The 15,586-nt window shown below is 36.1% G+C and overlaps 1 protein-coding gene across 1 annotated transcript; it reads left to right on the plus strand.

Moving 5' to 3' along the window:
* The first annotated feature begins 4,977 nt into the window (after positions 1-4,977).
* Positions 4,978-15,084, plus strand: LOC124174111 (keratin-associated protein 6-2-like). Its single transcript, XM_046553240.1, has 3 exons — positions 4,978-5,069; positions 12,436-12,835; positions 14,896-15,084. Exons 1-2 carry the CDS (start codon positions 5,058-5,060, stop codon positions 12,772-12,774), a joined length of 351 nt encoding a protein of 116 aa, XP_046409196.1. The 5' UTR covers positions 4,978-5,057; the 3' UTR covers positions 12,775-12,835; positions 14,896-15,084.
* The last annotated feature ends 502 nt before the right edge of the window (positions 15,085-15,586 follow it).

The following is a 15,586-nucleotide window of genomic DNA, read 5'->3' on the forward strand; positions in this document are numbered from 1 at the left end:
AGGGGGCATTAGCCTGCTCTTAACGAAAGGCGCCTAGGGGGCCACGGCTAAACGTCCCATCCTACGGACGGAGTGTTGCGCTTGAAATATCCTCAATTGGGTATCGAAGTATCCACCATTCAAGCAGGGATCGGGCAGGCAATGAATAATTCTCTGCCACCGCCGGGATTTGAACCCGAGCCCACGGGGTTGGAAGCCAACACACTAGCCACCACACCAACCCGATCCCCACGAAACGAATGTATCCTTCGTTTGCCAACCATCGCACCCTAACACATAACTGCATACAAAATTATATTTTAACTACTGCTTCTAACTATTTGGAGTATAAATATTCAATACTCAAAGAATAAACTTCTCGGGAAGGTAAAGACTAATTTTATCCCTAGGTACCGGAAACGTCTCACGGAGGGTTTCTACTTACTAACCACTTGTCCATAACGTAAAATGGCGTTCTACCTTTTACAGGCACAGGCTCCACCCGCACTGCATCAAGGAACGGACGAATGGCGTAGGTATTTACTTCCTCCTCTTTCAAAGAAAAAATAAAAATAAATCGGCAACCAGTTTTAGAGTTTTGGCCACAGCCCATAAAGCGCCGGAGTGAACTCTACGCTCCGACTTATAGGAGAGACGTGAGTAAAAACACGAACGAACGAGCAGTAAGTACACTTATTCCATATTTTAGCAACGTGGCGTTTTTAAATTCTCGAATATTTCGACCCTAACGCCCATCACTACTTACAAAAGAAATATGTCGAATGCAATTACAAAATTTAAAATAAAACCACAGCAATAAAATGTTTACCATTTATAACAGATAATTTATTTAAACTTAATTTGGAGATTTTATTTATAAATCTTACAATGCCATCCAATGTTTGGAAAAATTTTGATTGTTACATTTCCATTTTGTTTAATTTTTGGACGTTTGATTATGTTTTCGCAAAAGGAATTGAAAACATAACACATTCACCCCTACCCTTGTTTACTTAGTAAGAAAATTATGCGATTTTAATTCTTTAAAACTCTTTTCTTATAGGTATCATTAATAAGTATCCACAAAAGGAAGCGGCACGTAATTCGTTTTCGTTCATCCATTCATTTTTTTAACCAAGGAGGAAGTCCATACCGCACGCAATGCGTTCGTTTCTTGATACGGTTTGAGAGTACGGCGTGCCGCATAAAGGCAGATTACCGTTTTACGTTCGGGACAAGTGGTTGGAAAGCTTGAGAAATACACTCACCGGTAAAACGTTTCTGGTCAACCCATTTCTCAAAGGTAAAATTAGATTTCGCGCTCTTTCAGAGCTGCTTCCCCATCGCATCGGAATGAATCGACGGCAGAAAGCGAGAGGAAGCGAGCTGAAAGCGATGCGGGCTTGGCAAAGGTTCTCCGGGAACAGAGAGAGGGAGAGAGAGTCGTACCCTGACCACGCATTACTACACGTCTCGCCTCGCTTCAAACATGGAGACTCCCCCACTTTCCTCCCCTCGCCACTCCCACTAATCTATGGGTGGATTGAGGGGAATGGGATTACCCCGAAGCCCCACTGATCCCCTTTAAGGACCTTTTCAGCTCATATGTGGAGTGATTCAACCCCAACGGGAAATCTCCACGTTTTCACACGCGAGAATCTGAAATGAATAAATCAAAAGGCTTGAGCTAACTTTGTCAAACTAGTTCGAGCTATCGCAAAAGGACGAGGGCCCAAAGCTAACTTTGTCTAAGTTGTTTATCTAACTAGTTCTCATCGCAAAAGGCAAAGGACTCAAAATAGGAAAAGACGAATTATATCATAAATTAAAAAACAATCGACTTAAGACGTATTCAAAATCATTTTTAAGAGGTAATAATGTTTCCTAGCTAAATACTTAGCTCATTCATAACCCAAAACAAGTATCAAGCCAAAACAGCTTAAAATACGAATTTTCACTCAGTGGAAACAATATGTAGAAACATATTTCAGTGTAGAATTTCCCTACTATTTTCCCATTTATTCTTAAAATATAAAAATAAGACAGAAAAATAAATAAATAGCGTAAACCCAAGAAGGACCTTCCTTTTCATTTATTCAATTCAAAGATCTAAGCGGTGCCTCGAAATTTTATGCAAATGAAGATAACGTGTTCAAGAACAAACTGCTGATTACCCTACGTGAATGAATGAATTTCAAGCTGGTTACACATGTATTCAACTAAATACCAATTAAAATTATTTACGTAAGCAAACTCGAATCCGAATGGATACTTCTTAAAAACGAGAGGAAATAATCGCAGGAAATGCAGTCTTCGTCAATGAACGATTGTCGTTACAAATTATTGCCTTTTCCTTTTCCATAACAAAATTGAGAACATGGAACAAAGTTTAACTAATAAGCATAGAATTTTGGAGGTAACAGACAACATTTTGCAAAAATAGCAATGAATATCATAGGCTATTGACAAAGGTGGATCTGTCACAATATTACTAGATATTTCAATATCTGTTTCTTGACCAAACATGTGCTTTGAATGAACCACATGCAGAAGCCATGAAACAACGAAACGTGTAGCAGTCGTGGTATTTGCAGTATCATGTAAATAGTTTTGCTTGGGAAACGGTATAAATTTGATGAAGATGCGTAGGATGATAACTTTATAAGAATAAGAGGCGAGGCTCCAAATAAAAATTATGATTTCACATTAAAGTCCACCACATCAAGTATTACTAACTATTTAAGTCTAATTGGAAGTCAGAAATTAAAATTAAAATTTTAAGCATATGAAGTATATTTTGAAAGGGTTTTGGAGATGAAATATCCACATTTCAATCCCCATTTCCGAGGGTACATAGCTAGAGCACATGAAAAGGGGGTTGATAACTCTGCGCGAAATTTTACGACAACCCTTGAATTTCCTTCCATTGTCTTCGAATTCCTCGTCACCATTTTCCTTACCTGTACGCATTTAATAGCATATCATCCGTGAGAATTTTAAAAAAGAGGGGAAAAAATTCACAAAGATGTTTTTCTTCCTCTAACCAAGAGTTTCCTCCAAAAAACAAAGTAAATTACTTTTCCATGAATAAAAAATTTAGCCTTTTAATTATAGTTATTGACTGTCACTCAAAAACTGGGCAGCAGCTATGACTTGTTCATAATCAATATAACATTCTTATTGGAAATTCTATGTCGATGGCCCAAGTTTTATTAATTTATAATTGAAGAAATACCTGTCGTCGTAGATTTTTTTAGAGTGTTTTGTGTGTCTAAATGAACAAGGGAAAGACGTTTAAAGCATATCGAGTCTACTACTGCAGTTCCCTTTCCCAAAAGACGGAAAAACTCAATTTTTGGTGCCGTTAATTATAATTTTTTTAGACAAACAGTTTGGCAAGTCAGGATTGCACGGAAATCGATTCTCTGCAACAAAATGCATACCCCTTTATGGTCCTTTTATATTGCACTTCCAAGAGGAAGAGAAAGGGCTGAGATGACTGGACTAAATCCGTATTATCAATTTCTCCGCCCATATTTCATTTCAAAATCTTATCATTCTTATAAGAAAAACGGCATATTCTGCGACTCACAGCTGCCACATTATTTCATCGAACAATCTAAAGCCTGGGCCGGTTTATTTCGTAATTAGGCGTGGAATTAAACCAAGTCTTGCTTTCATTACGTAGCGTACAAAAGATTTCCAGAGAGTAATGCCAGAGACAGGTTTCTTATATCCACAACATTTCCCTTTCGGGCCGTAACAAAGCTCCCCCGTGACACATATACTTCCCTACGAGAGGGAAATCCCTTCTCACACCCATCCCCCACTCGCTGAACTGCCTTCGCGTTACGAGGGAGAGCGTTAACCCCAGCGGAGACGAGAGCGACATGTCCGGTTCTTACTCACCCGCGCCTTCATGCACTCCGTAGCGAACGTCCCCAACACCGACCGCGGAAAGGAGAGGTCGGCGGGGGTGTATAACTTAAAGGCTGAAGGAAGGAGGAGTGTTACAGGGTGAGATAGGAGTGGGGTGTCGACGGAAATCAAGCGGATAGCATCTGTTGGTGGCCACGAAGGGGAGGGGGCTTTCCGGGTTACAGCCCAACGTTGAGCTTTTAAAATAGGCTCTTTCATCCAATTTATGTACCCTATTTTGACGAATACTCGCAACAAAATTCCTGTTTTTGAGTCTAAAAAATTACGTTTTCAACATCAAAAAACCCTAAATTTTCCCGCACCCCAGCCCAATGTAATGGGGCGTTTTCATGCACTCCGCAAGGACCCGGAGATATACTATTCTTTATATCACGTACGAGTATTTAGTATTTATTAAAATAAAGTTTACTAAAAAATTGTCTATTTTAATTAGCACTCTAACAAAATTACTGTTTTTGAGTCGTAAAAATCACGTTTTCAGCATCCAAAATCGCAAATTTTCCCGGACCATCTTTTTAATAGGGTGTTTTCCATAAACCCCCGGAAGGACCCTGAAATATCCAGTAAACCCTACCCCCCATTTCAAAATCCTAGCTACGCTATTGGTATCTGTATGTATGACGGAAAGGTGTACTTGTGTGCGCGTGTGAAGAAGAGAAGAAGGCTAGCTCGCAGAGGAGAAACTGGAAGCAGTAGGTTGGTCTCTTTTTATGCGGCGCAACCGCACCCAACGAACGGGAGATAGATAGCCCCTCTCCACCCTCCCGTTGCCCCACCTGGCGTAAGTCTCCAGCCCCCTTCCGCAAGCGCAAATTGCATTCCCAACTAGGAGGGTGTGAGGGGTGATCGTTGACAGTCTGGTCCGGTGGAATGGGTGTGACTGTCTGGGATGCTCTCGTAAGACTGACTGAATTACGTTTCTTTTTTGAGAGACGGGAAGTGAGAAAATGAAAGTTATTATTTTAATAGTGGGTGGGGGAGAGATCTGAGAGTGAGAGAGAGAAGTCTATCCCTAGGGGGAGGTTGTCTAGGCGCCGAAAGGGGGTATAAAAACGGCGGACTACCTCTGGCAGATAGTCAGTCGTCTCCGAGTCAATTCTGGTGAATTAGTGGATCCGCAGCACCCACACGATACCAACATGAAAGTCCAGGTGAGTTGCTGGGGATACCAGATTGGGGGATGGGTTTGTCCAATTTACTCAAAGGATTACTGCGAAACAAATGTATTTCACGGGATTATATTTTCTTCGGTTTTTATCATTGAAATTCTAACGCAACTGAGGGTTCTAAATTTATAAGGGCCATAAAAAAGTTACATGGGGCAAAAAATTAATACACTAAGTAAGGTGAGACTTGCAAATCGCTAATAATCTTAACTTCAAAACAATCGCAATTTGGTTGAAAACTACTAGCAGCGAAAAATGTCAAAGGCTTACTATAAGGAAGAAACGAGTGCCATCGATAAAATGTCCACATATTTACAAAGATCTTTTGATTACGTTTTATTGAGCCACCGATACTTCCTAAAAATATATAGGAATTTAACATACAGTTTTCAAAAGGGAATAAAATTCACCATCGATAAATACTCTATCCTATACGGAACCACAGGGGGAAAGGCTAAGAAGGTAGCTTTCATCGATAGTTAATTTACTTGCCCGATAAGTAAGTAAACTCACTTAACTCATTTTATGTGATTTGTACCTTGAGTGTTTAACTTTTTCAGTCCCATACTTGATAGCCAGGCCCACACAAACGGATCCCTCTAAGGTTTTGCGTCGAGAAAATTATTAGAAGTAACAAAAATAAAATAGAAAATATCACATTCAATACTGTCAATTCCATTCTTAAGACAATATCCTAAGGCTGGATCTATGATGAATTCATTGCTTATATCGTCAACCATCGAATACTAATCAGATATAAATGCAAGAACTTGCAAGAAAAATTTCAATCAATAGCATGAAATATCAAAATTCAATATTTTCTCAATAAATTCCTACTAAATTCTTGCATAGATTCCTGCTCTTAAATCAACCAAGCATTGGTGAAGGCATTAATATAATGCTAAAAAAATGAGTAAAATATTTATGAATCCGAAAGATATGCAAAGACGGAGTTGGTATGTCAATCGTTAAAATTCCAATGCTGTCGTCTATTCCCTATGTTTATTTTTGCAAGCGCCTAACAAATTATATAATTATAACTCTTAACTGAATATCTAATTTTGAGAGCCAACGGAAAAACTATTACCTTCACGTAGAAAAAAATTACCAAAAAAAGTCGTTGTAAAGTAGCTAGCGCCTAAATTTATTCTCTCTTTCGTAATTTCGAATGACATATATTAAATGCTATTTTTGTAAGCAAAAAAACTCGTCTGATAGGATTTCCTTACTTACGAGATTAAGTACGAAAGTAAAATTCGTAGAGTTTTTATTTAGCAATAAAGGCCTTCGAGGGGGATTGAATACATATTTAAATTACGCTGAGGCTGCATAGCAAATACCTGAATGCAATAAAGCGTAAAAATATTTCTACATTCTAATTGCTCAGCACCTATGTTATCTAGCTGGATCCAACTATGCATAAAAATCCAGTTATCTTCCCGTGCAAAAGACTATCCTTTAATTTTATCTACCAAGATATTCCATCTTAACTCCCAAAGAACATTATTTTCATACTTTGAAGGCTTTCACACCCTGAAGGATTTGAAAAATAAATCGTTTTACTATATTTGACGTAAAAGCAGACTCAAGTGTAATAACATCACGTTGATAGCATGAAATACCGGACGAAGAGATTGATAAGTTCCCAAATAAGGTCAATATTGAGAACATTTACCACAAAGACAGCATGACCATCGTTCCCACAGTATCGGTAAATTACGAAGATAACAGCTGGATTCACAGTTTTGAAATTCATTTGTTCTCGTCATGACGTAAATAATAATATAGACAGAAATCTCTAGTCTCAATATCGGATATTAAGATATTAAGTCCTAAGTTTAAGTGAAAAAGGAAGCACTATAAATTAAGTTCAATTTTGTACTTAGTGACATTAGAAAATTATTTTCGAAAAGAAAAAGAAATTTCTGAAATTTCTCTCTTACAGGGCATTAAAAATGAAAGCCAAAGCACACACCATAATAATCTCAATCAAATCTAAGTTTCTTTAATGACACTAATGAATTAAATACTCGGATAGGAAAATTGGAAAGTCATAGGAAAGTAACGTACTAAATAACCTCCCAGTAAAACAACGTATACTTCGGGAAAGCAATAATTACTATGATAAGGTTTAACATGTTAATATTAAATAATAACCAACGTGCGCTTGGTATTTCAATGTCGACTTTAAGGAAGCGAGAAAATGATGAAAAAATTGCTTCACACGCGTTTTTATTTTACGAAGTAATTATATATTTTCCCTAAATCAATATAATAAAGGTTTATTTAGCATTAATTGAAATACAACCTAATCAAATTCCCAGTTGAGGTTAGTTTCCTCAATTAATTTTGATAATCCTCGAACTCACAGAGTTTTGCGCGACATTTCGATGATTCTGAAGAAGGGTATGAAGAAGGTACACGAGATGTTTTCGCATAAATTCACGTACCTCCATAGCCGTAAACAAGATATTTTCATAAAAATAGAGGTATTAGAGTGAAATAGACACAGCAAAGACTTTTTATGGCCATAAAGAAGGACACAGACCTCCAACTTCATGTGTCAATTATGGAAGGAGACTTTCAAAGCAAAAAGAAACATAAGTGAATGGTGAAAAGTAAGCCCTCGCAATGAAGAATGCCTGGATAAATAATAGGAAAATATTTTTGGATGATAGGGCAATCACATATATTACAACAGAAAGGGCTTTTTCTGTCATTGCGCATATGCTCCGTTTATGTTGCACCCGCAGTGATAAATGAGATATTATTTTAAACGATGAATCACCGCCTCTAAAAATACAATATGAATCTCAAATTTCACTATTTACCCATTAATTTGACTTAAATTTTTCGATTTTTCCATGTCGATTACTCGCTCGCGGTATATCGACTCCACGCATTTTTTTATTCGGAACAAGTACATAGAAAGTTTATGGTACACCTTCTTCTCTGTTTTAAACCCAATTACACCGTTCCCTTAGCATATTTACTTATTCCTTGATAGCGAGAGCGTGCAAAAGTTTTGCACGGGTAACTTAGTCAAGAATACTTATCTAAAATTGGCATCAAAGTTTAAAATTAATCTTAACGATAAAAATGTTTTTATTCGCGAATGAAGCTAGTGAAATGTACTCTTCAATGGAAATAAGTTAAACATTTCCTCACCTCAATTTTCATAGATCGATTAAAAAACTGCCATTTAAAGTTAAACTGAGATTGGGAAAGTTTCAGCTCAATTTGATTAAATGATAACTTGATCCTGATTCAGGTCGAGCCTGATTTTGTGGCAACATCAGTTAGTCACAAGGAACTTTACCGAATACCTTCATCGCAGTCAATATAATACCAATGGATTGATAAAACGAATTTAACAAATAACTATTAAAATCACGTATTTGTTCGAGATAAAATGAAGAAACTAATGGAAACTAAGTGAATAAAAACAGGGAAAGAATTTGACTTAAGGCGTTGAAATTTCATCCGGGAAAGGACTCTGTTTCTAATTTCGAACATGTATATTTTCATCTGTATAATGTAAACGTGCCAGTGTAAGTAAAGTGTAAATGACCAGTGCAGAGAGACTTTCTTAGTGCAGTGTAGTTAAGTGCAGTGCAGACTTTCTTCTTAATCTTCTTCTCTTTCTTCAAATTAAAAGGTGGGTTTAGGCTTAATTTTTCAATTTATTTTAATACTTTCTTATTTATAATTCGATTAAAACGTAGTTTTTCATATCATTTTTATCTATTGTAATATTAATGCTGAATTCGATTCTTTTACATTCACTCAACGCCGAATAGTTGTAAATAGCTCTAATCGTTAAAATTCATCTTTAAGCTGAGCGATTAATACAAATATCAAGAGTCAAAAATGGCGGTTCATACTACATTTGATGAACTAAAAATAGCGTAAAAATGCGTATTGTGCTGCTTTTGATCCCTATACAAATATTTAAGCCGATAGCTATTCAAAAAGTGGGTTAAATCAATGGCTTATCCCGTAAGAGCGAACAAATAAACACACAAGAAAGTTACTTTTAAAAACATAGTAAAAATTATCTTCTCCTTCATCATAATACGTTCTTCAATCGTTTTATAACTTTTATTATGCGTCTTAAACGAGCATGTGATAATTTGATAATTTTCAAAGCAATGACGAAATGTTTTAAATCAATGACGCATAGTGTATTGTATTACTGTGAATAAATAGTGAATTTAAACGGCTTGTATAATGCCAACCGCAAAATTTCTTCAAAAATTTAATATAACATTAGCTGAAATGATTATTGAAATTGAAAAATGCTTCGGAAATGACCACTTTTAACCTCTCATCTTTCAATTAATTAACTGCGGCTCATAGTAACATTTCCAATCCCTGATCTTCACCACGTTAACAATAAAAGTACAATAAGGGTTTTGATTGCTCCTTTGCTCCCATCGGTAAAAATTAAGTTTGAAAGTGATTATATGAGGGTTTACATGCTTCTAAATATTTTAATCCTAGTACTGGATTGAAAAATAATCAGTACGTCGAACAGGGCACCAGGAAATAGCGGGAGTAATGCATGACCGGTGAAATTCTGCTGTATCATTCCTTACAGATTACGATGAACTGTGGATCCATTTGGGTTCCGATTACCACAATATTCAAGGTCCTCCACCGCAAATATGTGAAAGTAGCGCGATGGCAGACCATGGAATATAAGGAACTTCAGGCCATTATCCCTAAGAATGTTCACCAGTAGTTCCTCTGTAGCACCGGTTGAAAACTGAAAACAATTTCCCGTTAACAGATTGATAATAATATTTGCATCCGTGAAGTCTATAAAAATAGGAATACTTACTACATACTTCAGCCTCGTTAGAAGATGAAAATACAGGGCGTTGAGTCGACAATCATTTCATACCTGCGAGGCGCATTTTTGATTTGGAATGGCCGCAGGGGATGCAAGTACGTAAATCTATATAAGATATTATCATTAAAAAAATTTTAGAGTCACATGAAGAAATAGGCTCAAAAAGAATCAATTCTATTCATTCTATGAAATAGAATGTTGCATGAATAAAAAGTTGTATTCTATGAAATAGAATGAATATCAACTATTTGTTTTGAATGCCGCATGAAATTTTTTCGTTGGTAACGTTCCTTAGCTTCAGCCACGATTCAATCATCAATACAACCCTTTAATTTAATGAGAAATTAAAAATCTGGTTTATTTGAATTTAAAGTTGTATTTTGTGAAGTTTTGAAAAGACTTGTCACACCATTCTAACATTTTCCTCTCGATACGGTCAACTTCCAAAAGACTTAATTGATTCACTCCATAATTTCTACTGATAAGGTTATTAGCACGCCATTTAGAGTAATTTTGGTTCATAATATGTAACCATACGGTAATCAACAGAGTTAATATTTCAATTTGTTTTTCAAAATTAGCAATAAAACTTATAATTCAGTAATTATGTTATTTAAATGGCTGAGATACATCGCGATATAACCTTCTTGATATTAATGGGACTTTCATTAGAGAATAAAGTAGAGCCAATAAATCATTTGTCCAGCAAGGACTTCCGGGACACATTAGCAAACGCGTAAGGAAGAATAGAGTTCTGAAAATGAAACGTTTCAGATAATAGGCATTTTAGGGGTAATAGAAAAGCAGTGTGAACAAAAGCCTTTCTACTATCTCAAAAAAAAGCTGCAGTGGAATCTGCTACGGAGAAACATATACTGAGAAGAAAGCGTCAAGTAAACGAAGGCATTCGATAGAAAAAAGTACATACTGAAGAAGAAAATAAAAATGGGTTCAGCAGGTTTAAAATAGGTACAAATATGGTGGAGAATGAAGGAAAACGAACGAAGATTTGTATGACATAGTGGTTGCGCAAGGCAAAAACGTAATTGATAAAAATGGATGTTTTTTTTCAATCCCAATGCTGTAACGGGGAGAAGTTAAAACAAGACAGGAGTCCGCGGATAGCAAAAAGGGAAAGGAGGTCTGTGTATTCAGTTAAGTGGGAAGCACATTTAGGGTTGTAAAACCTTACCGTTCGAAGGTAAATATAGATTGTACATTTATAATGTGCAAAGGTCATTCTGCTAAAATTTTAAATACCTCTCACATTTGATAAAATGATACAAATATTTATGAATTTAAGCCTGATTTGATATTATTTCATCTAATTTAATATTATTTAATATCTTTTCTGAATTTCTATAAAAATCTGAATGACAAAGCACCGTTTCACAGTTTCACACGATGCCATACGCCCGGTCTACATTCACAGTTCATTAATCAGTCTTAACTGACTATTAGAGATTATTCACGCAAACAAATTCTTGGGGACGGCAGTTTGGACGTGATGGATGTTTGAGAACCTTGTAAAAAAAACGGGATGGACTGTTAACTTTGGCATATATTGCCGCGAGGTAAATTCGTAGCAAATCAATTGGCTTGATCTCATTACTTTCGCACGATAACCAATCTTCGACCACGAGAATGAGAAAAAAATATCCAGCAATATTTCTACCCATTGGGAATTCAAAAACTCAAGAGAATTACAAGCCAATATTCCTGACGGCGAAGTCGATGCTTGCATGAATCATAGTCCAGACATGATCGAACAAGTTTGACGAATATAGCCGCATGATTAGTGTCGATCACTTTGGTCAGTCTTTCTTGACCAACAAAGACTGACAACAATACTCTAATTAATCACCAGGCTGGGAAGGTGGTGAAAGATTCGTGTCATTTGAAAGATTTTCAAAATGTGCTCTTCCATTTCCATTTCATCGAGCGACGATCACAACAGTTAGGCTTTCCACGTTATACTTAAAGGGAATCGCAAATTATAATATATACGTTTTATCATTTTTTACTTCTAGAGTGGTGGATAGTTGTCCAATCCTCATATAAACGTTGATTCCTGCTATAATGTATTAGTAATTTTTACAAAAACAAACTGATATTCGGTTTTTCTATATTTAAAAAATATTAAAACCAAAATTTAAGTACATTTCGGTACTCAGTTTTGGCTCGTTTTCACATGAATACTGAAAATGAAATAAAATCACACTAGTTAAATTAAATGAAGCAATGATCAGCTCAAATAACAGCTGCATAGAGCCTTAACTTATAAATAAAAGGATGGAATTTTCCACTTTCTTTGCACCTTATTGTCGGATTTACTTTCGTTGAATGTCGCCAACGGTGAAAAAATATTTTCATAACACAATTGACGAAAAATATTTGTTTTGAATTCCGAATTTGCGAACCACCTCTCGCATGAAATCCTCGAGAGTGAAGCCGGATGAATGAAAAATATTCACCTAGATTTTTTTTTCATTTCAGGCACTCATTCTAATCGCCCTAGCCGCCTGCGCTTTGGCCGTTGAAGTCACCGACGACAAGAAGCTGGAGAAGAGAGGATACCTCGGCCTCGGCTATGGCCTGGGCCACGGATACGGAGGATATGGAGGATACGGCTATGGCATCGGCCACGGCTACGGAGGCTATGGACACGGATATGGCGGGGGATACGGTCACGGCTACGGAGGCTATGGCCACGGTTTCGGATACGGATATCCCTACTACGGTTACGGACACGGCTATGGAGGCTATGGGGGCTATGGACACGGTTATGGATTGGGATACGGACATTTTGGCTACGGACATGGATACCACGGTTAATAACATTGGCTTCGCCATCATCTCTATGAAGTACTTCAAATTACTGCACGCAGGAAAGAAGGTATATAGAAATACAAAAGCAACCACAAATACTCAAGCAAAATATTTATCTTACATGGAGCTTTGAGTGGTAACTGGTTCGAGAGACCTCATGTCAGGGGTGAGCTCATTCCTCGTCTATCCAAACCAACCATCGAAATCAATAACGGTGCTGTAAGATTTTTCACTTTCCCGGAGAACAGAACATTGAAACTTTTCTCGGGATGCCGCGCGGGTAAGATTTTTTAAGTTGCAAGATGTGGCATTCCTCTTGGAAAACCTTGCCCGCGCGGAATTCCGAGAAAATTTTAAATAATAAAGGTCCTATTTGCGGCATCTTTATATCTCATTCGTAACCTATATGAATTTCAAATCAGAGAGCTCCCTGTTGAAGAAAACACTTGCCTTACTATCCATCAGGTCATTTTCTCCAAATTAGCTAATATTCCTAACACACGATTCCAAGCACCGAAACCCTTTTGACTTAATTTGGTAAAGGTATGTGTTTCCTCTTTAACTGAAGTAGGATGATTTTTAACGTTCTTTCTATGAATAAAAATCAAAATATGGATCTATTTTTTCCCATTTCTATTTTCATATTTATTTAAAGAAATTTCAAATGAAATGCTTGAATGGGATACCTTAGAAGTATTATTTACATTTTTGCCTCTGGAGAGAACCGGATCATATTTTAGGCATCCCCTGTTTTCAACAATTAGAGCTTTATTCTCATCTTAATGACCTCAAAGCATAAAAATCTAATGATAAATCAGGCATGTTCATCCTCAACCCAATAAGTGAAATAAAGCGGAAAAATGATAAAAAACAAATTGATAATTAATTGGCAATAAGCACCAAGATTTGGATCATTATAAAATAACTATTATTAGAAAAAGCCAGAACCCGTTTATATGAAAAAATTGATTAATCATGTCAAGATGGTTGACGCAATCTCTTTAAATACGTATAAAAATGGAAATACGAAAGAAAAAAAGAACCATAGTTTAGATTTCACGTACAGGAAGAATGTTAAAAATTATCTTACTTCAGATACACTGAAAACGCATACGTTTATCAATTAAAGTCAACATAGTTTCCCAAATGCATGTAGTTTACCGAAAAGAAATTAAGCTGCAGAGCACTTTCTGTTGTTTGTCCCGAACATACTTAGTGTTCCGCGAAAGAACTTTTTACGCCTATTTCGTAGCGTCAATTGTAATCATAGTTTCATAGTGAGCAATCATCAAGTAAGTATGCTGTGCATAAATATAAAGACATTCTGTGAGATAGGCTCATTCGGTATGACATAAATTCTTTCCCCAGCGAAAAAAAAGTACAAATAAATGAGTATATTCATTTGGAGAATTTGTGACCATAATGACCAAATAGCATTTTTCTTCTTCGAACATAAACACTCAGCTCATTAAAGAAAAAAGGAAGAAGACAATCTAAGTGAAGTTACTCCGGATAAACTGCATTTCTAATGGGAGGAAAAGCTCTAGAAATCGGATTCACATATTCCATAAAGTGATATCCATGCATAAACGAAGAAAACAACTGTCAGGGAAAGAGAAAAGTCGGAATATGATCATTTTCATTGAAGCAATTCATTACTATGTTTCCTCGAAGACTATTCAACTTATATCTCATGATTTACCCAAAATTAATTCCTGAGTGTTGGCAAATAGAACAAATAAAATATTTATTTCCTAAAATAAATTGATGTGGCACCTGCAGGTATTTATTAATTTGTATCTGAGAAAACAGCCCAAATTAAATTTCAACTTTAATGCCTTATTTTTCTTATTTGGTTTAAAAATAATCCACCGATATTCTGCCATTTAAAGGCCACACGGTGTTAGTAAGCTCATTTCTAAACCATTTATTGCAAAGATGCCACGGTTCTTAAACTTACTTCAAAAAACTATAGCCGTAATGACAGCTGAGACAAATAGCAAATATTTTAAAATGTCAGAAGAGTTACGTGTTATATTGCATACTTAAAATCCTATCATTAAACGAGTCCTATTTTCAGAAAAAAATAACTTCCAAATTTAATCAAAACATTCTTTCTTGTTTCAGGCTGTTTCAGGCCGTTGAATGAAAAAACAACGAGCAAAAGCATCGGAACCATCTTCTCTCATGAACAACTCACCCCACTCGATGCCAAAGCAGCACTAGCATTTCACATCTTTCAAAAAGACTGTATAATAGATGTATAGACTAAACTAAGTACGTATATCCCAAAAAATAAACAAAATTTAACTAAAACCCAAAGTATCATTCCTAGAGATTATGCAAATCAGTTTTGAAAAAAACTAACCTTAACATATTCCACCTTTTCCTCATCTAATTTTTCGATATACGGTTCATACGATACGATTTTGGCGATGAAATATTTACATGTGTACCATTCATCTCTATTGTTTCCTTTGCGACTGGAAGAATTTTTCCATAAATTATTGCAGTTGCAACGGGAAGCAATTTCATTCCGCACGAAATATCTATTAAAAATATACTCTGGTAATACAATTTCATGCACGCACAGTCCATTAATTTCCCAAAAATACTAATTGCAACGGGAAGCAATTTCATTCCCCACGAAATATCTATTAAAAATATACTCTGGTAATACAATTTCATACACGCACAGTCCATTAATTTCCCAAAAATACTAATTGCAACGGGAAGCAATTTCATTCCCCACGAAATATCTATTAAAAATATACTCTGGTAATACAATTTTATACACGCACAGTCCATTAATTTCCCA

The sequence above is a fragment of the Ischnura elegans genome, chromosome 2 (assembly GCF_921293095.1).
Source record: "Ischnura elegans chromosome 2, ioIscEleg1.1, whole genome shotgun sequence".
Classification (NCBI taxonomy): Eukaryota; Metazoa; Arthropoda; class Insecta; order Odonata; family Coenagrionidae; genus Ischnura; species Ischnura elegans.